Source organism: Haliaeetus albicilla, chromosome 4 (genome assembly GCF_947461875.1).
Source record: "Haliaeetus albicilla chromosome 4, bHalAlb1.1, whole genome shotgun sequence".
Taxonomy (NCBI): Eukaryota; Metazoa; Chordata; class Aves; order Accipitriformes; family Accipitridae; genus Haliaeetus; species Haliaeetus albicilla.
This window is the reverse complement of record NC_091486.1, coordinates 36,506,016-36,533,968: the sequence shown is the minus strand read 5'-3', so window position 1 is coordinate 36,533,968 and position 27,953 is coordinate 36,506,016. Positions and strand designations below refer to the sequence as shown.

The following is a 27,953-nucleotide window of genomic DNA, read 5'->3' as shown; positions in this document are numbered from 1 at the left end:
TGTCACTGCCATGCTTTATTTGTTAAAATAGTGATCTAGGACGGAATGTCTTTCCCACTTGTTCCCTTGGGAACAAGTAATAGAAACTCTCAGTAACTGAGAAACCTTGCTATCATTTGTATGCAGTGCCAGTCTATAATTTCTTTACTCCTACTTCTTCCTTCTGAAGTTGATTGATTTTTTTTTTGTCTTTAATTATTTTAGATACATTAGTCTTCCCATTAATTTTAAATGAAATGAAGTAGATGGAAAATACCCTCAGAAATTTGAAGTTCAGTTCTTTTTGTATTATTTCACTGACCCTTGACACTGTTGGTTTTTTTTTAAAAAAAAAAAAAAAAAAAAAAATCCATTGCTGCTTTTTCTGACAGTGACGCTAAAGTTTGGGTCTTCTGATTCCCAGACCATTTTCCCATGAACAGGACCAGATTGCATCTCCTGTTCTCACTTCAGTATCAAAAAGACAATAGAATCTGAGAACATCTTTAAACTGTGGATGGATAACTTAATATGTATATAGTTTTAAATGTTTGGCTCATTGCACATTTACAAAAAAATAATCTAGTCTCAGAGCACTGCAGTTCTAAGTAGATACATCGAGACTGTCATTTAAAATAAACTTTTCTAACTTCCTCTTGTTTAAAATGGGCTTGCTAAATAAATATGAAGACATACATAAAGCCATTTGCTGGAATTCATACTCGGAATCAAATGTAATAGTATCAAGGCTTAAAATTCAGATCCACTTTTACTTCCAAAATGTTTTAAAAATATTTTGTCTATAGTTTATCAAAGGTGGTACTTCATATATGTGATCCTCAAGAACAAATAAGACATACCAGGCTGGACTGCAATATGTGACTTTACTGACAGATTTACCTCTCTAAAAGGAGTCAGTCATGTGTTCACATATTGAACTCTTGGGTAATAACATAGAACACTTTATTTGCAAAATATTGTGCTAAAACATCTTAATTTGCTCATCTCTGACATCAGAATGTGTACAAACAATGTTACACATGGTGACTTACCCAAAATCCATCAGTGGTCTAAGAGAAGAAAATGCAAGCAGCGAATTGCAGACGACGCCAACTTGGGAGGCAGGGACGATCTGCTTGAGGGTAGGGAGGCTCTACAGAGAGATCTGGACAGGCTGGATCGATGGACTGAGGCCAGTTGTATGAAGTTCAACAAGGCCAAGTGCCGGGTCCTGCTCTTCGGTCACAACAATCCCATGCAGCACTACAGGCTTGGGGAAGAGTGGCTGGAAAACTGCCCAGAAGAAAAAGACCTGGGGGTGCTGGTTGACAGCCGGCTGGATATGAGCCAGCAGTGTGCCCAGGTGGCCAAGAAGGCCAATGGCATCCTGGCCTGTATCAGAAATAGTGTGGCCAGCAGGAGCAGGGAGGTGGTTGTTTCCCTGTATTCGGCACTGGTGAGGCCGCACCTCGAGTACTGTGTTCAGTTTTGTGCCCCTCGCTACAGGAAAGACAGTGAGATGCTGGAGCGTGTTCAGAGAAGGACAACAAAGCTGGTGAGGGGCCTGGAGCACCAGTCTTATGAGGAGCAGCTGAGGGAACTGGGGCTGTTTAGTCTGGAGAAGAGGAGGCTGAGGGGAGACCTTATCGCTCTCTACAACTACCTGAAAGGGGGTTGTAGTGAGGTGGGTGCTGGTCTCTTCTGTCAGGTGGCTGGAGATAGGATGAGAGGAAATGGCCTCAAGCTGTGGCAAGGGAGATTTAGATTGGATATTAGGAAAAATTTCTTTACTGAAAGGGTTGTCAGACATTAGAATTAAGCTGCCGAGGGAAGTGGTTGAGTCACCATCGCTGGAGGTATTCAAAAAGCATGTAGATGGGGTACTCCATAACATGGTTTAGTGGGCATGGATAATGGTTGGACTCGATGGTCTCAAAGGTCTTTTCCAACCTAAATGATTCTATGAGTCTATGAATTGTAAGCTGAAGCTTCATTTTCAGCACAGAATTAAAAATATTTTGGATGATTGGTTAATTTCACATATGAGAGAATATTTTTCCATCTGAAACACCAGTTACTAATTGTTTTAATTAAATTCTTTTTTAGGCAGTAATAATGAATTGGAGTATTAGGGGGTTTGTTGAGAGCCCTCAATTGCTCTATTTAAGAAAAATCTACTCACATTAAAATTGAAAATAATAATAATAAAACTAATTAGGGATGACTTTTCTCTCTCCAGTTCATAAGTAGTGCAAGTTATAGGCTTGTTTGGGAAATACAAAGGGAAATCTAATATAAAACTGCCTTCCTGATTCTTCTTGCTTATATTGCAGATTTTTAGCAGCCCACGTAAGGGTTTATTCGAGGACTCATTTTAAAATACTGGCAGACTGAGATGGGTGTAAACGATATCCATGAATAGTGCAATTACATACCGTTTACATTTTTGCAATGTGTAAGTGGGTGCACAGCATTGACAGCAGTAGGCTTCTGCTTTTGAAGGATACATTTGCTGTCAAAATTATCGTGTTGCTTGGTTATTAGTATCACTATCAAAATTTTTCTGTGGCTGTTCTAAATCTAGCCATATGGCCAAGTCAACATCAATCTAATTTAGGTGCTTTTTCTATCAGTTCGTAAACTGTATGGGAAAGATAAAATTTCTTTCTGAACCTATAAAAGAAGCCATTAAAAGCAATGAGATCATACTTGGAAATGAAAAAAAGAAAACTAGGTTGTATAATCAATTACTTTTGCATAAAATATATTGTGAAAGTGGAACATCAAATTACCAATCTTCTGCGCACTTTTTCTCTCAGGATATTGTAACTATTTAAATTTGTTCAGCACATTCAGTAAATACTAAACTGGCTAGTCATTTTTTCTACTTTTGGGTCGATGTTTTTAAGTACGCTAGTCTTGCTAAAAGTTTAAAAAGTTAGTCCCTAAAATGTCTATATTTGCCAATGCAGAAGTGTTATGCAATAGAAACTGTCACTTTTTTCCATTTCCTGAATGGATTTGTCAAGGACATACTATACCAAACTAGGAGTTTCCTTAGAGTAGTTTGCCTTTATAGCTGCACTTACATGTGCTGTGGGAAATGTTGGCATGGGATGTTTCTTTTGTCTCTCGCTCCCTTGCATGTACAGCTAAAGTTTCCATTACTTTTATATCTGTGCTGTTTACTTTTCATCTGTTTTAGTGGCTTGGCAATACATTAGTCACTGGTCTTTTTTGCATTTGGTCTTGATTTTATGAGGACAATCTGATTTTCATTCTGTTGTTTGCTTATGATGACATTGCTCAAGTTTGTATCACAATAAGACTTTGGATGCTACTGCTATGTATAAATCCAACCTCCAAAGATCAGTGCATCCCTGGGAATGATATTTCACATGATGTCTGTTTTTGCTATTTATATTGCTAGTGTAACCTAAAGCAGCCTGGGTTAGCTGTACACACAGCCTTTGTGGGTTAGCAGTTAGATACAGTTAGCACCCTCAGTTTTTATAGTGGACTGAACAGTAAACCATTGTAGTCCACTGAGGAACCTCTGTTAAGATAAGAGATTTTTAATCTGTTGGGGCTTGGCTGAAGTTTATCAGGCATGCCTTAAAGGTTTTTCTCTTTGAGCAACATGTTTAAGGCAGAGAAGGAAACTGTGACGACTGCATGACTATGAGGTTAGATAGAAGAAAACAGAAATATTCAGGAAAATAACTTAAAAGAGAAGATGATGAAATATGAGGGAAGCAGAATTGAAAGGCAGCAGGAAAAGGTATTGGGAGAAACAGGCCCAAAAGGAACAGTGTTCTTCCATTGACCGTAAGTATTGTCAAAGTAGCAGCACGTAATAAGTATTCCTATCATGGCAGTGTTGCAAAAACCCACCATTTTTAAATGGAGCGTTAAAGATACTGATTGATTAGACCTTTTTTTAAAGATCTTTAATTGTGACCTAGAAGCATAGGCCACCTGCACTTACTACTCTCATTAAAAAGCTTTAACACATCATGAGAAAACCCCAGGATAGACATTGGAACTGTATGCATATTTCAGAAAACAGTTTTGGAATATGTTTAGCTATATCACTTAATTCATGTTTCCATTAAGACTGCCAAGTGGGAAAATGCACATTTTTTTTATTCGCCTATCTTCTGCTTTTTCAATTTTATAATACCCTGTATTCAGTTAAGTGAGCACTTCTTCATGAGGGTTTAAGATTCTATTATGTTTGTGATGTTAAAAAAATAAATTTGAAATTGCGTATGTCAGATTTCATGTTAATGAAAAAGTACTAAATGAATCGAAGATGTAGCAGTTAATTAATGAAACTGCTAATGCTTATACAGTATTTTATGAATTAGTAAATTAATATATCCTTAGTAGTCCCAAATCTCAGGTAGCTTGTAATCAGTGGTTTTGTAAACTAACTGCATAATTTCCACTTCAGGTCACTCACAGTTCCCTATGACATTCACTGCAGTCATCCACTGTGACTGTCATGTATATTACCAACTCGAACGTTCTAAGGAAGAAAAACATTTTCTTATTCATTAATACACTTACGTGATTCCTATGGGGCTATGACACAGAGATTGCAATCAATGTCTTGAGACACCTAGTAAAAACAAACAATTTTGAAAAGATTTCTTGATTAACAAAAACTCAATCATGCTACATTTTCCAGTATGATGCAGCCAAACAGCGCATCTTCAGCATCATGCTAAGTAGAATGAGGCAAAAATAAATCTTTTGACAGGCACATAATAACATCTAATGATACTGGAGACCAAGTCCACTGAACTAGCATGTTAATTTCATTAAGAATGATTTCATGTTGTTTTCTTGCATTGATGAAATGGGGCCGGAATTGGAAAGTAATATATCAACCTGACCAATACTACATGTTCGGTGTTCCGCAGTGGGAAGCTCAGACAAAATACAATTGCCACATATAATGGCAATTTAATATATTTTTACTATATTTTCTTCCTTTATGATTTGGTGTAAGAGTATTAAGTTTCAGAAGTTATACCCTTTTTAGGTTGTATTCTTTACAGTAAGGGTCTGTTCCTTTCTCCTCCTGCATTTTCTGAATCTGGTGATATTTCCTACATTTTAAAAGCCTTCTGTGCAATCCTTATCTTTGTGACCTTCCAATTATTATTTTCCATTGTTGAATACACTTACCTGCTGTACCTGTCCTGTCTGTGGGCTGCTTGAATATGTAAGGCTGTAAGCAGCCTCACAGGTCTTTCTGGGTCATGGGATGCAACACGTGGAACAGCGCTCACAGCACAGGTCACAGCGCCCACTGGTGGGCTTCTGTACTGCCCTGCAAATGAGGAATTACTAGTGAAAATTCATTATTGACAAGACATGTTCCCAAAACTGTCATGTAAAGCTTGACACCTTATATGGTGTGAAATGTCCTAAGATTATTGCTTTTCAGGTAAATAGGAAGAAATATGACTGCTCAATGTTCAGGGCTTGAATGATACAAATAGTGTATATTCTGGTTTTGTATTGAAACCTTTCATTGCCTGGATTTGATATGTGTTCATCATCCTTATAGTTTTGCTGCTTTAAATCCTATATGCCTGTGGCTGGTTTCTGTATGATTTTTCATGTTATATACATGCTTGCTTATGGAAACTACTCATCCTTCACTGTTTTGCATTTCAGGGAAATATTTTGCTTCCTTAATTTGACTGTTTGTATTTAGTATCTTCCAGTGTTTACTATTATGAGATCTATTTTTTCCATATAAATGTATAGCGGCAGGTATTATGTGGTAGTAATTACAAGGTAGCATTGCAAGTCTTCCACCTGTAGTCTAGTGATGATCTTGAAATAATAAGCAAAATTTTATGTCTTGTCATTTTTTGCTTTCATTTTTATTGATTACCATTCCAAACCCTCTGTTTCACAATTCCAGCTTGGAAACGGATGAATTCTTTACAATTGCAAACAACTTTTTTTTTTTTTTTTCTTATGAATTGCAAATTTTTAATTGAGAGTTTTGTGGTGTTTGTTGGTGTTCTCATAAGTATGGCATTTTTACTACATTTGGATACCTGTACCCTTAACCTGGCTCATCTGTAAAGAAAGTGAAGAAAGGAGCTAAGACTCAGTTTAAAAGGATTTGAAATGTTCTGTTTTCTACATAACTCTGAAAAAAAGATTTAAAATCACTGATTAAATCCTGCTCTATTGGGGTTACACAAACTTCTAATGAAATAATCCTGTCATATTGATTGTGTAACACTGTGTGAAAAGAGTAAAAGCAAACTTCAAAATTTTTGCTGTGCCTATCTCCCACTGCTTCAGCCTGGGCAAGTCGGAGGATTTTTTTAGGCAAGACGCCTACAGCACAGACCCAATTCCTGCCTTCTCAGTGTATAAACTCCTGGCTCTAGCCAAGAAGAACTGTCTGTACAAGAGTTCAATCCCTTCTGTTCAGATTTAGAGGTGAATCTTTCCTCTGAAGCTTTAATTGTCCAAAGCTGTTTTCTTCAGATTTTGAGGTAGGAATTACAACTTGGCCCCAACAGAAACATTGGTTGGGCATGTTTCTTAAATATTTAAAGACATTTCCTTTTTGCTTTTCTTTCCAGGATCAGTCCTAAAGGCTCTTTGTTTCTAATTTCACCTAGAGAAGATCCATTTCTTTTGAAACCTTTCAGGATTGCAGATATTTCCAATTTCGGCAAAAAATAAAGGGATTTTGGTTTTTATCAAAGCACACAAAGCCCTCAGCTTCGCTCTCGATACACAGTGACTCTTGCTGGAATATACAGTTAAATATTTCCCAGTCATATGAGGCTGCTAGCTTCAGATCCTTGTCTGCCTAATTCAGACCAGAACCTTGCAGTTACCACTTTGTCATCTTGGGTGAACGCTCCTACCATCTGTATTCTGCTGTGGATTTTACTAATTTGTCTCTCTTCAAAGCTGTTCTGTGGATTTGTTAAGAGATCAGAGAATCTTACAATCCTCAACTTTTTTATTTTCCCAGCAGCAAAGGTTTACTCTGACCTGCATCCTGTGCTGCTGTTGTGGGGACATGAGGATTCCTTTGCTTTGCAATAACGAGTCTCAGCTTTTGAGATACCTACTGAAAATACCAAGTTCGATTAGTTATTTATCCACACAGAAAAGATGGCAGAAGGGTATTATTGTCCATAAATACTTAGGTGCTCAAATTCTATAGACAGGGAAATGAAACAAAGTCTAGTATTAATGTAAACATTAAAATTTGTACACCGAGACCTTGTACTCTAAGAAGATTTTAGTTAAATAATTAAATGTTCTTTAAATATTGGTGGGATGTAAATGGTAGATGTTTCCTTGTTCGGGGAAAGAAAATTCTGTCCTGTGCTTTAACCACCAGAGTAACTCTTCTCCCCAGATATGTGCTTACCTGCTAATTTACATGTGCAGATATGAGATATTGGTGATATGTTGGTGGATTTAGACATTTGTCAGTACATCTGACACACTCACTTTTGGAAAGACGCCTGTCTTCATTTTACTTGGTGTATTTGTGAAGGAGCAAGTCATCTTCATTCCACTTAATACTAGGTTATCTCTTCCTGTGGTATATTTTTAGATTTTGGGTTACAATACTTTCAAGTTCTGTATCTTGTAACTATAGCACTGAACAACAAGTTGCTGACAATTCTTTCCCTGACGTTACCACGTTCGGTTCCTCAGAGTGTTTCCTCTTTCTCTGATTCCTTTTCAGCTGCTGCACATAAAGTGTGATAATGATGAACATATGTTTCAAAGACCCTCTACTTTTTTCTGGTGTAACAGTGAGGATTCACCTCCTTGTTTAGATATCTCTTCCATTACGCTTACTCCTAGGAGTTCTCCTGACTCTAGACTACCATCTGGATTGTTAATACCACCACCTTCAAAAAGTGGTCTTCCAAAGCCAACCAGTGAATACAGCTGCCCAAGACCTCGTGTAATCCTGCTGTGCAAAAGCTTTTTCAGTTTTTTTGGCTTTCCTTGTTCTCTGTTGTGATTAACTTGTATTAAAAATGTGCATTTTGTACAGCGGTTAAAGGACAGAGCAGATGTGTCTCACATTCTCTAGGGATGCTCTTAAAATATGGAATTTGTGAAGATTTACTTCTACATAGATTTTTCTCTCCCACCCCCAAAACATAAGTTCTTATTTTCCCAACATGTTTAAATTAGTCCATTAATTAATTACCTCTGTGCTATTATTAAGAATAGTTATGCAAAACAAACAATACTTAAGGTCCAACTTCAAGGGCTTTCCCCCCATGAATTAATAGAAAAGCAATCAGCCATTAAATACATTTTAGCATTCTTTATAAAAACTCTGTGCAAAATGAAGGTTGAAAATTATTCTCACATATGAAATGAGCATATTGCCTGCTTTTTCATAGCAATATGCTTATACTCTCAACTTCTCTTCCATTTGCAAGTAACATTTGGCTGTATTTGGCAAACATCCTGGCTTTCTGCATGTGTTCACGAAATAAAAATGCTTCTTGTGCTCATGTATTCAAAATATACATTTCTTAAAATAACTAAATTATAGTTTTACTTAAACTGTCTTTATCAGTAGTATCAAAATGGCCAGTAACTTCAACAAAACGGCATATAGACAGGAAATGACAGTGTAAAGTTTGGGTTTGCTTTTTTTGCCTAAAAGACTCATTTAAGACTAAACATAAATACTGTTTGTTTATTTATCTAGCTTCTAGGTAGCCATAAACACTTAGCAAATAAGGAGAATCTGCATCAGCATTTACTGTCTCCAAGGCATTCTAGGATTATCCATCAACGTTGATGGGAAATGTAGGTTAATACATGGCATACGCTTAATGCATTAAACTTGATCCTACCTTCCTGATGCAGACAAAAACCTATCGACAATCAGAGGGAGTTTTGTTTGTATGAGGAAAGGGATATGAGATTCATTATATGTTTACTTTGGGTCAAGCACATCCATTGCCCTGCTTTGAGTGGGAGCAGATGACATCCAGTGATCTCCCTGACTTAAATTATACTGGTTCTCTTGAGTATGCACAAAGGTGCCAGGAGGTTAATACAAGGTCCGTGAACATAGTAATAAGAGCCTATTGTGTCTAAACACTGCACTGAAATGTCTTCACAACAGATGATCTTTGAAATTGCAATGCTAACTCATGTTGAGGACAGTAAGAGTTCTGTATGTGTAAAAATTTTAAAAATTAGTTATTTTGTGAAGTTAATTCAGCTGTGGTCTTACCAGGGAATAACATGACTGAGAGAATATTTTGTTTAAACATAACCAAAAAAAAAAGGCAGCATGTTAAATATGGATTTTTTTTTTTCTTGGTATACTTCAGTATACCTAGGTACAAATATCCCAGGGTTTTTGAGATATTGAACAGTTCTAGATCTCACTTAATCCAAATTTAAAATACAAATTCAAAACTTCTAAGAAATAGGAAACGTAGGATTTCAGAGTCTAGTTTTCTCTTTAAGCAGTGTATTCACTGGAAGACTGTGGATCAATATCCTTTCCTTCTCAGCAGCCACTGCAGCCTGCAGAGGGAAACACAGGTAGTTCAGGGCTACCTATAGACATGGCTTAGAAATCTGTGGCGTGTGCCGTCAGAGGGCAGCTTTGGTTGCTGCAGCAGAGGCACTAAAGAAAGTAGCATTCCAAAATAAGATTTAGGTCCATGCAATTCATGGACCAGGAGTGCTAAAGACCACCTGCTTGCCAGGTTGTTGTATTAATGTATTCTGAAGAAAAGGATCCATGTGACTAATTTAACTTGTGCTTAAAAAATTTTCATGAGCATATATTGGTCAAATTGAATCTTACTTAAAAGTAGCAGCCTTTCCCTGTGCCTGGCTGTATAGTCTTTCTAATACACAGAATGTAGGGGGGGTTGTATTGTCTAAGTCATAACATTAACATGCAAACTAGTTTTGCATATATATTCTGCCTTTGGCTTGTCAACCTCAGTTTTCATCTATTTCATCATCTGTCTTTAATGTTCAGTTTATTCTGACTTGACTGTGCCTCATTTGTGTCCTTGAAGTAGTGGACTGATGGCAGGAGGAATGAATCACTCAAAAATAAATATGGCTGTAGAACCATGGTAATTGTTGGGTTTGGGATTTCATTGCTTATCCAGTATTTTTTTGAAAACTTCCAAATTCCTGGGCCTTACTAATGAAAACTCTTCTGTTTCATATTCGAGGATGAGAGGTTTATGTTGGATATTAATATTCAGTGTATTGCATGTCTAGGTTGTTTCTTATGAAAAAACGCATTTGAAGCTTTGAATGCACCAGGTTTTTTAGGTTGTCAAATAAGTGATCATGTAAGGAAGGAACTAGTAACCAAGAAATACTGGGATTGTATCTTTTAATTTTAGCTACTTGTTCTGCGCACTCCAGAGCACAGCATATTGTTGTTGCAGTATTACCTTAAATGGGTCTTTTGAACATCTGTATTCATACATCTGCAATAGAGAACTGCTTGTCACCAGCTTTTTCAGGTTTAACTGTGATACGTTTCTGGCTGTACCGGGTGGACTGAAAATGGAAAAGTTACAATGCTGCTTAGGTATTGGAGAGTTTTAGCATGTCTCAGACTCTGAACTGCAAATGCCATTTGCTTGGTGTCAGGAGCTGTTTTTTGCATGCTGATGGTTATTTTTAACTTTTTTGAATATGTGGCTCTTACCTGCATGCTGAAGAATTCAGTATTGTGATCTTTATCATGTGAAATATTGCCCTAATGTTTATTGTCCTTATTGTAGGCAGGCAGTGTGACACCTAAATCACCCTCTACTGACATCTTTGATATGGTTCCCTTTTCTCCCATATCCCCTCAGTCATCAACACCTACTCGCAATGGTACACAGCCTCCTCCAGTACCCAGTAGATCTACAGAGATCAGTAAGTTTTGTAACAACTGACCTAGTTTTTGCTTACGTTATATCTTTTTTTAATAAAGCATCTTTAACGATTTACGTACATTTTGCATGAAAAGCCAAATACAGTTTTTGTAAATCACATTCAATAATGCCATTTAATTTCACCATCTTCCCAAAGTCATTGATGTTGTGCCAAGTTACATTATAAATGAATTTATTTACTTGCTTGAAACTATTAAATAAACAGTTTGAAGGAGTTTGGTTGGGGATTTTAACTTGGCTTTTCTTTTACAGTATCTTTTTTGTACTTCCTTCAAGAAATACTTTTACTTCTGTTAGTTCTTTCCTTGTCAAGCCACAGTTGTAGCATCTAAAGCCTACATTTCTGGGGAAGACAGCAGGTGGAGTAAGTATGGTGATGATATGCAGAACAGAGAGCTGAAGAAATTCCTCAAGATGTAGACTGTCTTGGAATGCTTTTTTTAGTACTACTTTTTATATCATCTACAGCTTTATTTTTCAGTTATAGTTGATGAACCTTTCCAGATCTGTGAACCACTCCTAAAAGATCTTCAAAAGATGATTAACAATAGCAATTTTATTTTCCAAAGGCTTGAAAGCAGCTGGGGTGAAGTTCATGGCTTCACTGGAAATCTTTTAGGAGACCACAAAGTATTTTTAAGAGCTTTGGAAATCCCTTGGGGGAGAGGGGAGTGGAGCATACACAAGCAATGGTAGAGGTTGTAGAAATATCAGTCTGTGCGTAGTATCTTCTATTTCTGATGTCTATTTTAGTATGGATAAGGAACATTAATGTTATTGCCTGCCACCATGTAAAACCACATTTGAAGAGTTTCTGCCTGTTTTGGGGAATGCTGCTAGTATGTAGAATTTTCAGGTATGAATGAGAGCTGTGCACAATTATAAAAATGCATTGTCAGTGAATGTCTTCCCCGATACCATATCCTGCGCACCTTTCGGTTCCATTGCTCAGAATGACTGTCACCCTCTAAAGAGAAAGTAGATGTCGAGGCTATTGATTCAATAAAAAAAAAAATCTGTTCTTTTTTAGAGAAGATTTTTAATTAATTTAGATGAATTTCTATGGGTTTCTCAAAGAGTATATTAACAGAATTTAAAACTATTCTATTAGGAATAGTTAATATTAACTATTATTAAATACCTTTAAGGAATATTAGAATATTCTAATAGAATATTAGAACTGTTATATTAAGAGAATTTTTATGGCTTTGTAAAGAACAATAAAAAAATATTTCAAAGACACCCCCTCCAAGAACTCATTTTGTTTTTTCAAATTTTTTCTTCTGAAACTACAGACAATGCCATAAAGTTGATCTCAATGTGAATATCCAGCTTCAAAAATAATAACTTGATTGAATTATAAGAAGAGATGGGGTTTTTTAGCTACTGTCCCACTTTGGTTCCGTTGAAAGTGTGGCTAGAAATCTTGTAGCAGTCAGCACTCAATGCTGAGTGGTCTTGAGAATTCCAGCTATGTAAGTTTCATAGTTGTTTAATCAGTGGGTTTTGTAATATAGAAAATACTATGAATAAGTTGCTTATTCGGTGATATGTACTGTTGAAAATAGTTGTTTCTTCTGCACTTCATTCATTTGCATTAAATTAAGGTGATGTAGTTCAGAGACGTGGCAGTCAGTGTCTGTTAATTCTCTGTGCCATGCTTCAGAGAGAGATTACAGAAGTATCTCATAGTCTTTATACTTTTGATCCCTCCTCTTTCAGTGTACGTCATGGTACTTTAAATGTTGAAAATTGTTGCATTCATCAGCTATTAACACATTTTGGTGTATTTCAAAAGTGTAATTTGAAACAGAAGAGGAATATTATATAATCAGACAAGGACTTACTGTCTATAGATGAGAAAGTTCAGATCCCGTAAGAACCTCATTCAAGCTGTGTAATGTTACATTACTATAATAATGTACAATAATATGTTGTTTTATATGATGTTATTACTGCCAGTACAAGCAAGCTGGTATTTCTCTCTCTAATACAAGTCAGATAGGTGGCAACCAAGAGGAGCCGATGCTTGGAGTCTCCCATTTCCTGAGGGAAATCTTTTCATGTTCTTATCTCTACTTTCTTTGTCACTGCACTTGAGTGTTTTTTACCCATCCCTTTTGATGAACTTACAGGGTGATTTTGTTGGATTTTATAATTTTTATAACTTTCACCTTTATCACGTTCAGTAGTAAACAAGGAGAAAGATAAGGGTGCACCATCTATTTGCTACTGTCAACCTCAGTTGCTTCATTTGTCTCAGGTTCATCTGCCTGTTACCTAGGGATGGCACTTGTGCTGCTCAAGCAAAATTTGCTTTTAAAAGCCAAAGTTCATCTTACTCATCAACTGGCCAGTTTGACAAATTACCCAAGAATAACACTGCACAGGAAAGACAGGTCTCATTTGCAGGAAACTGGTAACAATACCAAGCACTTTGGATCCTTCTAAGACCAAGAGCTTCACAGATGGTAATTAGCACCAGGATGACAGTTCAGCTTTTCATAAAGAGAAGTGCCTAGAGTTAGAGTTTTGCTTGCCAGCTCTCCTTAGGGTAGTTTCCCCAGCAAAAATTGGGGGGTTGTAAATTATACCTTTTGCATTGACTAGTTCACAGCATGTAGTTCAAGAAACCCAGCATTCTAACACTAGAAGAGTGCAACACTGACCTTTTCTCGGTAAGGCAGTTATCTCCAAAGCATTTAAGCTTTAAAAAAGGGAGAAGATTCTTGAAATTTTGAGTTCTTGCTCAGCAGTATACCAATATGGTTTCTCAGTAAATGTCTGCTCACTACTGGGTCTATCAGTGATAGCAAATAGATTGGTTTTACCTATTTTAAAGGAGACAATTCCATGATTTTTGGACAGGAAGTTGTAGATTGGACAAGTATGCGGTGTCTCTTTAGGTAATACTTGCAAAGAAGTGATTCTTTCAAAAACAAAAGCCCTTTCCAGAATTGTATTTCTACTCAAAATCTTGCTGAGAAATATTTCTTTTAACACTATGTTTGCAGTAACCAGCTTGCAGGCTAAACATAAACATTGCAGCCCAGTATAGTGATAGCTTTGAACAATTGACCAATGCATAGTAAGCACAACCAAAAATGCAGTGTTAAAGACCATGCTGCTGCTTCCTTGTGGGGTAAAGGATTGCAAACGTTCTCGTAAGTTATCTTAAAGGACAGCATTAACTTATTAATTTTAATTAATTAAAGGAGTAATTAATTTATGTGTTTCCTGTTGGCACAGCCTTATTGTTATATCTTAGAAAAGACCTGGAGAGGAACAGTCTTCATCAAATTGTTCAACGTTTACTTAAATGCCTCTTGAACAATCCAAGGTCACAACTGGCAGATGTAGAAATCTGCTCTGAGATGCTATCTTTCCAGAGATATTTAAGAGTATGTTGTCAGAATAATGGTGGAACCATTTTTTTTTATGCTGTAATAATTCCAAAAGAAAAAAAAAATGGAGCAGCCTGCAGCTAAGGGAAAGGCTTCCTGGACTTCACTACCTCAGCTTATTCCAAGTACTTTCTTGGGTCCTTGTCTTCAGTGTGATTAATTTTTGTTTGTCATCACAGCTGCTCCAGGACATCTGGGGAAAGCATATATCAGCATAAGTCTGTGCCTGGATGATAGCTAAGGTAAAGAAGATTAGGATGCAAAATGCAGCAGAAAAGCCAAATAACACACTCTCATATAACACAGGAATTTTAAATGCAGAAAAGCAGTTGTACTATGGACTTTTTCAGCTGGTTTACTGAAATGGTTAGGAAGTTATAATAGATATAGTTCCCAAAATAATTATTTTTCATAGAAACTTAGCTAGGAAATACTTCTCTGTTTTGAATTTGATTCCGTACAGGGTTTATTAGCTCTGTCACTTGGAATAAGTTACACTCTGGTTAATTTTAAAGTCTGCCTTGATTAACAATATAAATGAAGTAATCCTTCACCTGAAGGCAGGTGACATTAAAGGAGCTAAAGCTTCTGCCATTCTCCTGCTAATGAGTTCAGAAGTGCTGTCATTAATAAAAGACCAATAATAAGGCATGAATGAGATAATATCCATAATAGTGTACAAAATACTTGCTTTCAAAAATAATAAGTCATATTTCAGTACTAAGAAATGCAAGAGTTGTGTTCTTTACCTTTTTTTTCTAAATACATTCCTTCAATGTTTGCTAAGCCTTGGTGTTGAAATTGGCTGCTTTTAGCTGTCTGACCACACAGAAAACTGTCAGCTCCTTTTAAGGGTAAAAAGAACCTGAGTGGGGAGAAAAAGAAAAAAAATGGACTTACATAATGAACAAACTTACAAAGAGCAAAAAGCATAATCACTTTTTGCCCAGTCAAGGTTAGATGGAAAGTCAAAGCTCCTACACATCTGAAGGTTACTTGATAGGAGCATCGGAGCATGTAAGGACACTGGTTATACTGGAGCAGACCCATTTTGGCTGTGAAAGAGGCAAGGGATGAGGTAGATCCTAATTTTTACATTAGATTATCCTAGCTAAAGTCTCTTTCGCATGCAGGTGGTCTGCCTCTGCCAGGAAAGACTAGATTTTTTTTTGGCTCAAGTGGGCTTTTGGAATAATGCGCTCTGATCTGGGCCATCTCCGGGTCCCATGTGACAGTTTGTAGCTGTTTAGCCACAGTTTTTGAAATATGTAATTAATCGAGTTCCTGCTTGTTTCTGTACTTTATTATGGGAGTGAATGCTAGTAGCTGCTAATTATTTAAAATGCCTGTTGTGCAGCCTGATAACACCTAATTGATCCCATGGGTCAAAACCCGTGGAGACTGATATGCGTAATAAATGTTGAAGAGCCTATACAAGTACAGGTCTAAAATTCTGACTCCAGGGATGCCAAAATAAAGACATCTGTTTAGCTATATGCCTGTGCTTCAGCACTGATAACATGACTGGTAACACTGCAACATGGATTTTGTGTCAAGTAGTCAGTTGTCAGCTTCCATATCTTGGATGTTACGGGTAATATTTTGTGCTTAACCAGAAAACTAGCTAGTCATTTGAAAGATACTAATGGCCTCTTTTACTCTCATGCTTTTAAGTTAACATTGTTTTAAGGTTGGTAGTATGCTTACCAGGTTTCTTGCTGGACAACCATGAAAGTTAGGACATAGGATATGGTTTTAATTTTATCTCCACTGATGACAAGACAGTATTAACTTGGTTCTGTAAATTTTGCAATCAATGTGGTTGGGTTAGCAAAATGATTTTCTTACTGCTTTAGTTCAACCCAGTGTGGGATAGAAAAAGACTGTATAGATGACACCGTTATACGTAGAGGAAAAAAAAAATCCTGCTACTGAGAAGGAAAAAAACCCCAAACCCCAGAAAACCCAACCCAAAATATTTGGGCTGTCAGTTGTGAAGAACTAGCATTACACTGTTCTAATAACAACAACAAAAAGAAGTCTCTTGGAGGTGTTTCTTCTTGTCCAGACAAAAAAGAAACAAACAAACAAACAAAACCTGTGACCACTAGAAAGCATACTACAGTTAAGAAAAAGTGAGAAACAGTATTGCATCTGAAGAGAGAAATTTGCAATCATTCTATTTATGGATCCAGATTTAGTGGAATTTTAGGGTAAGTGACCTGTCATGGTCCTATGCTTTTTTCATTCTTTCTTTCTTGACTTGATCTTATCCAAGATTTTAAAATTCTGACAATTAGTTTTAGTTACTACCAGCTGTTCATTGAGGAACTCTATCAAATGAAGGCCTTACCTTCCACGAGTAAGAGTAGTTGCTTGTCCTTACCAAGATGTCTTTAACCTGATGGTGAGAATTGGCAGGCAGGGGATATGAAGTCTAATTTGTTTGCAAGAATATGTTTCTGACATAATGTTAAGATGACATTTGACAACTGATGTCCAGTTGTTCCCTCACTTATGAAACTCCTACACATTAATTCCAGAGTGCACTTCAGTAGGAGATGCCCTCTTCAAATTGCAATTTTTTCTCATCAGATCCCTAAAATTCCTCTAGAAGGGACAAGCATTAATGACAGCTAAATAGAGGCTTAAACAGAAGTTCATGGTGTTCTTGGAGAAATACTTGAGTATTAAACTTTGGAAAACTAATCAAGACCTGGCTTTCAAATTGTAAAAGTTGGGGTTATTCAGTTGCATATCTGGAGGCGCTATTATTCAGCTTGTAAGGAGATGTAAGCTGACTTTTTCAAAGTGCTATTGTTGTAGCCCATACCTTTTCTCTTGGTGACTCACTTTTCTGTTGTTCCAGAGAGAGACCTTTTTGGAGCAGAACCTTTTGACCCTTTTAGCTGTGGAGCAGGAGATTTCCCTCCAGACATTCAGTCCAAACTAGATGAGATGCAGGTAACTACTGAGTTATCAATTATGCAGTTTTCTATGGCTTTATGACTATTCTTGTAATACATGTTTACAGTATTCTGAAAACGTATTCCAGACTGCACTCGCAAATATACAGAAAAACCCCTATTTCTGACTATTCCTTTTGCAAGTATATCTCAAGGTCTTTGAGTTGGAGTTTGAATTTGACTGAAGATCCTTACATGGTATTAATATGGACACCTGCACTAATTTAGGGTTTCTCAGCAGTGTAATCAAAATGAATACTGCTACTCCTGCCTGGGAAGGGACTGAGAGAGCTGAAAGAGAGAGCGGAAGTGAGAGCCCTACAGATATACTGATCTTGTTAGTCCTCAGTTCCAGCAATCACCGCCATCCCAGTATACCTTCATTTTTCCCTCAGGAGCATCAGTCTGGTTTTTCATAGCATTGGCATAGGCAAAGTATGTGCTTAGGGGGCCATGGCAATTTTCTGCTGCTTTTAAAAATAGTTGTGTTTGACTATGGCACTCTTGGACAATTAAACTATTGAGAATTGATTCAAGAATTCTAAACTGATGTGTTTTTATCAGAAGACGTTTGTCGATTCTGAAACACTCAACAGTATCTGTTCAGTTATTGACCCAATTTTGAGGCAATTCTAGGAGAACGCCTTCAAGTTTTGGAATAAATCACTGTCTTCAGTCAGACTTTCCAGACTGCTTATCTGTTTCCAGCTTGCTTATCTGTTTGTTTTTTCAGCAGCCTGCCAGCAAAATGGAAGGCTGGAAATACTGGGAACTTGAATTTCTAGGATCCTCAGCAGAAAGTGTTCCCAGGGTTTCCAGCCCTTTTATATCTCAAGCACCCACAAAGTCCAGGAGAGCTAGCTCTCAGCCTCCTGCAGTTCCTCTCTTCTGCCTGAAGAGCAGCAGAAACATTTCAAAGTGGCTGAAATAAGATTTAAATAACATTTAATTTTCCTGAGTAAAATTTTTATTTCCTGTTCATTGTGAAACTTTATTTTCTATGTCAGTTTAGGATGGTGCCACAGGCAAATGCCACTCACTGTGAAGAAATTTAGATTCTTGCTCACTTGTACTCTGGCCCATATGATTTCAGATAGCAGCTAAAAGCCAAAACTGGCTTCTTTGCAATTCCAGTAAAAATGCTTGTGTTTTGTGAATGCTATAATGCTATTACCAAGCCCCTTGGCACAAAAAAACAAATCTTTTAGCATCTCCCATTGACATATATCAATGTTTCCGTTGTCTGTAGCCCATTTTAGGAAAAAGTATGCTGTAGCATCTGTGGCTACTAGGAGGAATCCTATGAAAATATCTAACTGTCACACACTAAGAGTTGTTATTACAGGTAATGTTTTGACAAAATTTTTAGCTGTTAGCATGTAAGGCTGCAGAGTGCTATCACCTCATAAAACGTAAGTGAATGGAACAGTAGAAATCTTTATCAAATATTTTTGAAGTCTCAAAATGAAAAACTCATATAATTGTTTGTACTTTCTTGACCTAAAAAAGCAGACAAACAACCAATAACAAAACCCCCAAAGGTCATGGCATTACTATGTGCTGTTGCAAAGAATATTCCATTGGTCGGGTATTGCCCCCTGCACATACAGGTTGTATTTTTTCCAAATTTTCTGTATGCTTTATAAACTGATCTCACAAGTAGAGAGTCTAGCATATCAGTCTTAGCATACCCTGATATTTCCACTGAAAATTAATTAGTGGGTCTTTATGTAGGCTCAAAACTTATTCGTGTATAATCCAGTTGAGAACAAGTGTAAAGCTGACAGAATGTGAAAAAAAAATAGTATTCTAACTTTGGCCAAAGCAAAAGCTATGTGCAGTTATTTTACTAGGTGGTTGGTGCAAAATACAGATTGAAACATGTTTTCCCTAATCTCTCTTTTATTTTCTTGTGCTTTCCTGGGTGCCTAGCGTCAGCGATGGTTGGTATATCATATTTTAATAACGGTATTTAAAGCATTTACAATTGAAGTGTGCATGTGTTCATGTCTGGTTTTTTTATTTTTATGTATGTGTGTATACATATATATATATAAACTTTTAAGATTTATATTTTATATATACAACTCTAAGTCAGGGCTATTTTAATTTTTAGGGGCCTACAATTTTGAAGGTAGGGACAGCTGATTTTAGTTATCTTTCTTCTGTCTTACCAGCTGCTAATACTAAGCCTTCATTTTCATTGCTGTTTGTTTTCCATGTGTACTAGTTTTCATTATCAGATTGTCATTAGTGAAATGGTTTAAGCAAAACCTTTGATACATAGATTTTTGTGTCAGTACAATCACATTTATGAATGCGTTTTTATTTGGAAGTAATCATTTAAAAACTTGCAATGAGCAGAACATAGCTGTGCTAAAAGTAAACGTTTGTTAGATACACAGCCTATAAGGAGGGAGGGTGAAATGGATGCTACAAAAGGTAAAAGCACAGAACATATAATGTGCTCTGGGAAATCCAACATTAAGAAACATGAAAGAAAAATGTAGGCTTCTTTCCTTCTCTGGAATGCAAATTGAAGGAATCTGTTATCTTCACATTATGAAAGTACAGCCTCAGTTTCAGTAAATATGTATTCCATTAAATATACAAAGGTAGGTTGTTTGCAAACACATCTAATAGTTCAGAATACAAACTTAATCTGAGAGGGTATTAAATACAGCTTCTCCTACACTCAGAGTGGCAAGCTGCCTCAGTGACAGCCTGGTTGGACCAACTCAGTCTAGACTCTCTGCTCCTATTTCTTGCATAGAGCTGTGTCAGATGCCTCGGCAAACATGCCCTAGTCTGCAGAAAAGCTGTCACAGCGTATGCATGGGTTCGAAGGTGATGCATAAGCAAAGTGGGAGAGAAAAGCACAGCACAGCAGAAGAGGCGTTGGAGAATAAACTCTGAAGTAGTGGGTGTCTTTCCTTTGCATCCGATATTCTGAACCTAATGAGATCAGATAAAGTTCCCTGACCTCCAGGGGAACACTTTTATGTTTACACTTTAGTGAGGATCCAACTTTCACACTTAAACTCTTTCCATTCCATTTCTCAGTCCAATCTCTGTTGATCTCTTTGGAGAGCTCGTAACTCAAACATGTGCTGAGATGTGACTTTTACAGCTCAGGCCTCTCTCTGATGACTATCCAACCTCCTGTTTCCCCCCACCCTTATGCTGAAACATATTTTCATCTTCTCTATTTTGACTGTATCTGGACATTAATAACACAAATCTGTCTATTTTCCCAGAAATCTTGCAGTGAGGGGAAGTTTCCCTGGATCATGAATCGTACCAGCAACAGCTGCTATAATTTATTAAAATCTCAGGGTAGTTAATATCATAAAGCTTCCAGGAGCTGCAAGCCATTCTCCCTGCGTGCTCTGATGCAGTCAGTAGGCTTGTCGTCTTTCCATCTGAAATAAGTTAACACTCAGCCCTCTAAATTACCTTCTCAGAAACCTGTAAATTTATCATTGGTTCATTGGGTTTGTGCTGACTTAAGCTCATTGAGTGAAGTTAGCGTGAAGTGATAAGTGAGTTAACCTCAGAGCCATAAGGTTGACTTTAGCAAATTTATCTTCTGATAAAATGGAAGTTCTTTGTCTTTCACTATTTACTGTTTTAAACCAGAATAGCTCATGTCTTACTATGTAGATGCAAAAAAAGTGGGAGTTTTGGAAGAGGGGTTGTTTTCGGGTTACCTTTTCTAGTGAAAACAAGGTTTGTTCCTCTCTTTAAGTGACCAATCATCCTTTAGTACAATACCATTATTTTTCTGGGTAACTAAGATGTTCAGTCCTTGTGTTAAATCGCCTCCAAAGTAAAATAGTTACATGACGCTGTCATCATGGGGATATGAACACAGAAAGAAGGCACAATATAGATGCACACTTCATAGCCCTTCCTGTTCCCACTTTTGTCCAGTACCAGACCTTGGCCTTTTTCTGTATTCTCTGTAGATCAGCGGATTTGAGAGATTTTCTGACCACATGAGGAGCTACTGTTTCCTGACCCTGTAAAGTACAGGAAGCCATAGCACACATGTTTTTTAATGAACAGGTAGTGTGTTATGCTAGGAACACATGTTATTAGAAGCTGAAATGTCTGAATTTCACAAGGCAAAATATTTTAAACTATGTGTATTAATATTAATGATGCATTTTTTATGTATATGGTATGCAATGTGTACGAAGTGCTGACTATGTATGTCATTTTTAAAGAAAAAATATTCTGCCTAACACATTAATCAAGTTTATTAGAAAAAAGATAAATCATAATCTATAATCTGCTTGGTCATTCCAACTGACTTCATTATTATTACAGCTGCGAATGCTGGGTTTTGGTGTGGAGAGTTGGAAGTGGCATAGATTCAAGTAAGAGCCATAAGACTTGAGAGATGTATGCAGTTCAGGTGTATATATAAACTGTATTCCTGAAAGTGGACGTAAAGCTTACGGTGTTCTGCATTGCTGTGAGAACTACAGCATAGGATACTTTATTATCTGCATTAATAACAGTTCAGCTGTGTTTGGACGTAAAGAAGAATCTTTTTTAAAACCTTGTCTTCCCACAGCTTGCTTGCTTACAGCTGATTGGAATTTTTTTTAATTATATCCTATATTTGCCAAAGTATAGTTTTGGAGATTCCAAAAATTATTTAAGAATTTGGAGTTACTGTGCAAAACTTGAGGGATTAGGAATGGAGATGGCTGTGGGAGATCTGAAGTCCATGCTTTCTGGCAATTTGATTGCAATCACTTTGCCAAAGAGTCTGCTGGATTGAGGGTGTTCTGATTTTTTTTCTTTTGAGGGCTGCGCTTAATTTAATGGGAATATCAGTTGAGACAATACAGCTTGCTTTGATTTATACTCTTACACACTTCTTGTCCTCCACTTAAATATTCGTGAAGAAAAAAAATCTGGATTTTACATTCTTTTAAAATCTGAAGAATGCCCAGATGGCTGTCTAGATTGCCTTGATGTCTTCTTTATGTTGTTGGGCTTTTTTGACCCTGTGGTTGGCATGAAAGTTTAAGCCTACTAGTAACTGTAGTATCTGACACTTGACAACAGTGGGTTTTGTGTGATTTAACAGGTGAACATTGAAATGTCACGTTCCTGTTATAGACAGCTATGTGCATGAGCCATTTTAAAGTATGCATGTGTTAACACTGTGGTTCCTGGCACTGTAGTAGGAGGTTTTACTTCCTTACCAGTTTTGCCTGTAATAGAAGCCAGGCTCTCAGGTATGCAACTGATAACAGCACCTGGCAACCACATCACTATTTTCTTTTAGAACAAACAATAGTTCATTATGGTAATAAAGTTAAAAGGCTTTTTAAAGAATTATGATACATATAGTGCAGCAATCTCTTAATGGATTAACATTGGTCACATTGCAAATACGTGAAAATGTGATTGTTTTAAATGGAAAATATCACAGCTTAAAAGAGGAGGAGGACTAGATGGGGGGGGAAGAGGTCTGGAGTGAAGTTGCAGAAGGAAGGGTCAAGAAGACCACTGTTCTTCAAGAAAGTAGTAGAAATAGTTCAAAGTAAAGTCATAGCAAACACAAGCTAAGTGACAAAATATCAGTTTGTATGGACTAAAACAAAAATTAAAAAACCCCACACAATCAACATAATAGCAGTGAGATATGTGCGCTTCCAAAATGCATCATCTGATTTGCTCTTAGCTAGCCAGAAAAAGGGCACTGAAAGTGCAGCTACATAAGACACCAGCAAAGGGTGCTTAAATGTATAGAAGAAAGACAAGAGCATGCAGGACGTGAATGGGATGCGTGTTTGGTGAAAGGGCTCTCTGGACTGCTAAGCATGAAGCTGGTTGTCCTTGTTAAACCAGTTGCTGCAGCTGTTCTACTATTGCAGCTCTATCAAGCATCCTCAGGTTGAAGCACAAACAGTCCCTTTTACAACCTCAAAACTGGAAGCAGCCTTGAAATACTTTAGAAGATTAGCATTTCAGACATGTAACTGTGGGGTTTACAATTTAACAGGCTAGACTGTAGGGCTAATTCTCTGAATTCTCCTTCTGTGTAAGCAGTCCTCCTTTGACTGCAGTTACATCAATTAATAGCATCCTTTGGGTAAGTGAACAAAGTCTGTTTATAACAAGATGTGTTTGACTTGGAACTTCAGATACTGTTTGCTTGAAATATCTTTTGCATTGAATGCTCTTCCTGATAGCCCTTTGAAAAATACGGGGGGGGTGGGAGGGAGTTAAATACACCAGTGAGCTTTGGCAGCACTATGTCACCCAGGTAAGGCAAACTGGGTAGCGCTGTTGGAGAAGGTTTACACCACAGTGCTGCTACTGGCTATCATGGTATGGATCTGCCTTTAGAAAAATTCAAATTTTGCTTGGAAAATCTCAGATCACTTAGTCACTATTGCCAGGAAGTTTATTCTATTTCTCAGCATTACTCTTCTAATGGCAGTAGCTGGTGGCGTTATTAAAAACTCATATGTTTTTAAAATTCTAGCCTGTGGTTTAAATCTGTTTGAAATTAAGCTTGTTTGACTTAGGTTTTATCTTTTAAAACCAGAAGGTATGCTCTTGAGGTACTGCTGCGCATTATGAGAAAAGGCTTGAGTTTATGCTTAAGCCCAATACAGATTGCTTTACAAAAAGATTTATTTTGTTTACAAGATGTTTGCTTCATGAAAGCACATATTATTGATTTCATAGGATATGATCAACATTCTCTAAGTGATCTGTATGTTAAGACAACACGGAACTGAACATTGTGACAGCTGCCACTGGACTTGACGTTCTCATGGCATTTCTATTCAGAGCCCTTGTTTCCAATTGCTTATAGCTTTATAGTACTTTCACCTAACAGACTGAAATTTTCTTGACTCAAAGGTGGCTTTTCTCTTGAAGGACAAGCCACAATTAGTCAGCTTCTTTTAAAGCAAAAAAGAAATGGAAACAAGAGCACTTTCCCTGTATTAAAAATGCTGTTGTTATTTTAGAACTGGTGCAAGCTAAGTACTTTTTGTAAACCAAACGCAGGTACTTGTAGAATTAATTTCTTTTCAATAGAGGGGGTGGTAGCACCTAGCTTATAATCATTTTTGTGTTTCCACTAATCAAACTAATGTGAGTAAACAAAGGAATTTTGGTCCAAACTTTTAAAGAAATTCTTTGCACTTTCTAAAGACCATTGTATTTTATTTCACTGAGTTACATGCCTTTGAAATACACAGTTTGTTCATTTGCAATAGAGCAAGTATGATTTTATTTGCCTTTTTAGTGAAGCTCAGATGGCAGTAGGCTGTAAAGCATACACCTGTCAATTGAACTGCATAGGGACCGATTCAGAACAAACCTCCGAGATGTGGTTGAGTACTATACTTTTTGTTGTACTGCTTCTAAGATACAGGATCACTGAATGTAGGAGACACTGGGTATTAGTTACAATGTCCGTGACTTACCTGAATCTTTAAAGTGTAAATATAATAAACTCTTTGCTCATATAGCCCTAATCTTTCCTACTTATAAATCATGTTGAATTTTACTAGGGAATAACATGGTGCAAGTCAAGCTTGTTTGGTTTTCTGTCAACCTATGTATATGAATAGTCAATATTTTTATTCTACAATATTTTCTTCATTTTATATACATACTGTATTTCTTTTGTTGTACAAGATACATCCTTTTATAAGTTAACCACTAAGACTTAGTAAAAACCAGCTGACCAAATAATGTGTCTGAAGTATCCTTATGGTTTATCTGCCTAAAGATAAGCTCAGATTTAGATCGGTATAGAAAGCGAGCTTAATCCTCCAGAAACCACTTTCCTTTTTATTAACTATGTCTTGTTTCATTGCAGGAGGGGTTCAAAATGGGATTAACCCTTGAAGGCACAGTATTTTGTCTTGACCCACTAGACAGCAGGTGCTGATGCCAAGAAACTAAATGTGAAATTCCTACGCAGTGGGGTTTTTTTTCTTTCTGAACATGTATTCACAAATATTCATGTGCCAAAAATTGCTTTTTTCAACATGTAAACTCTTACGAGGTTTGCTTCTATAAAAATCCAACTTAGTGCCAGTCTTTCCCTGTACAAATGTAAAAAGTTGTATTTGTTTATGAAATATGAGTTAAATTACACTGTTGTGTTTTTCTCTCACATTTTGGCCCAAGTTTACTACACTTTATGACTATTAACCTGGAGAAGTTCTTCAGAAAGCTCACACATACCTCTCAGTTTGCAGATGTGCAAGCATGATTTTTACATAATACTTTACCTGGCAGCATTTTGAAATTATGCTTTTAAGCCATTATTTAATATTCAAGCAGTAAAATATCTAGTACAGAAAGTTCAAATTGCAGTGAAAAAGCAGCAAATACTAACCATTAATGTATGCTTAAAAGGTAAATCTGGATGCCATGTAATTAATTTCCATTACTGTGTATGGTTACTATGCTGTATATATCTTGTTATTAGTTTATAAAATCTGGAAGATTTTTAGGTCCTTAATTCATGTTTTAGAAACTAACAAATTGTTAGTGTGCTAATTAGCATTTAATGAGCATAGAAGAACTGCTGAATTGCAGAATGAACAAATTAACTGCCCTTTGTTTTGATATTTTACAGCTGAACTGTAAAGTATGTAATTTGGAATTCATTACATGATAACCATAACTTAAAAAGAAGATTATGGTCTTGCATTTGCTTAGGAGTTTACGCAACTTTGTGTATAAGCAGGCACTCTGTTTACTGGCCTCAATTCTGTAAATTACATTCGAGACCTGAGTGTTTATAGTCAGGCTCTGTTGAGTATTTTTTTCACTGTTTGCTTTAATGTTATATGTCTTACTATAATTTCGAAGCTTGCTGCAAGAATTCAATATATGTTAGTAAGTCCTTCACACCCACTGGTTGTTTATGTTACAGAAATAACTGCACACCAAAATTTTCAGCTGCTAGTGAGTTGAATGCCAACCTGTCTGTGCATAGTCTACATTAATCTTTAGCATAAGCAATAAAATTCCATCCTAAACCTATCTTAGAAAAATTACTATTCTTAGTGTTTTGATGCCCAAACTCCACCTTAAATCAATTCAAAAACTTTAAAAACTCTAATATTTTCCCCTCAAAACGTACAGAGGTGGAAAAAAACAAAATTTCAGAATTTTTTTTTTTTTATATTTTCTTTCCTTTTTCATGACAGCTTTTTGTGATACTTATGGTTTGTCCTTAACGGTTATAATTTACACCAAAAGTGCATTTTGCAAATTTGTTATCACATGCATATCTTGATGCCTTGTTCAACAAAGTACTTCTGCATATACCTTTGAAGTCCACTGAAATGAATGGGGTTATTCCTTTGCTGAATTTGACATATGCTCAGGTACCTTGCTGAATGGGGACCTTAATGTCCTACATTACATTAGTCTTCCTCTCTCTTATTCTGTGTTCAACATTCATATAGAGTATTATATATAAATATATATATATAAAAATATATATAAAATCACTAACAAATAGAATAGTATATGTTTCATAAAGAAAAGTCTTTATAATTTTGTTTGTCATATAGTATTTTGGAATTTGTATAATGAGGATGTTTAGTAGCCATAGCAATGGCCTTTTTTAACAAATAGAATTTGTATTTTTATTGTACTTTAAAAAGCTTTACATAATGAGCATCTATTTAGTGGTCATTTATTATCAATGGTAACACTAAGATAATATTTGCACATTTTAAGAAAACTTTTTCGTTACTGATTTTTATGATAGTTGACTGCAAATGGCATGGTTAAATATTACATACCTGGTCAATCGATACAAAAATACTTAAATCAACACAACAGTGCATTTTTAATGAAAAGATTACGTGATTCAATTGGAAACTGTATTTCTATGTAATCTCAAATGTCTGTTTGATTTTGCCTAAAATAAAGGTTTTTAAATAAATGGCCTCCTAGAACACAATGTTCATTCAGTAAAATGCCCAGGGGAAGGAAGGGCGGGGGTGCTTAAATGTGTCGAAGTCACCTTATATGCTGGAAAGAATCTGATCTCAGACAGTGTAGAGTAACTCCAATGTCTGACCTTTATTATTGAGTTTGGTCTAATCTGTAATCAGCAGAGAAAAATCTTGTTCTATATGCAGCTACCTAATACTAATAATTAGGGATTAATTCACTCCACAGTGCTTCATGGATTTAATTGACTCTTTATTGCCTTTTTTTTTTTTTTAATAATACTTAGCTGCTCACTATACTAAGCTACTAAATTACCCTAATGGTTATTTAAGGAGTAAAGGATGTAATTGAAGTCCTTCTGAATCCTAGAAGGCAAGCTCTGTAAACCAGGTATGTTAATGGGACAGGCTGCTGCATATGGTATTGAAGCTTTTGAGAAAAGAAAACTAATCTTAAGCCACCTGGTAATAACTTCCATTGTGAAATTTCTCTTCAGGCTAATACTGAAAACTCATCTAACCTCTTCCATTTGTGGAAATGGGGTTTGAACAGTTCATGGCAGTGGACACTGTCAGGGCTAGCAAGTAAGGGGTATGTGATCTCCTGTGAGTTATGAACATGAGCAATTCTTTCTCAGAACATGTCTCGATGTTCCCACTAGTATCGGTGTT

At 36.5% G+C, this 27,953-nt stretch overlaps 1 protein-coding gene across 5 annotated transcripts in view; it reads left to right on the top strand.

Moving 5' to 3' along the window:
• Window positions 1-27,271, top strand: part of GULP1 (GULP PTB domain containing engulfment adaptor 1) — a 165,246-nt gene extending 137,975 nt beyond the window's left edge. For 2 of the 5 annotated variants that reach the window (XM_069781922.1, XM_069781923.1), the window contains 4 exons: window positions 7,733-7,957; window positions 10,788-10,926; window positions 17,220-17,314; window positions 19,249-21,596. In XM_069781922.1, the coding sequence (XP_069638023.1) occupies window positions 7,733-7,957; window positions 10,788-10,926; window positions 17,220-17,314; window positions 19,249-19,425 (636 nt within the window). In that variant the 3' untranslated portion in view covers window positions 19,426-21,596. Of the gene's footprint in view, window positions 1-7,732; window positions 7,958-10,787; window positions 10,927-17,219; window positions 17,315-19,248; window positions 21,597-25,180 lie in introns of those variants that run through there. The other 3 variants (XM_069781920.1, XM_069781924.1, XM_069781921.1) reach the window with 3 other exon arrangements.
• The last annotated feature ends 682 nt before the right edge of the window (window positions 27,272-27,953 follow it).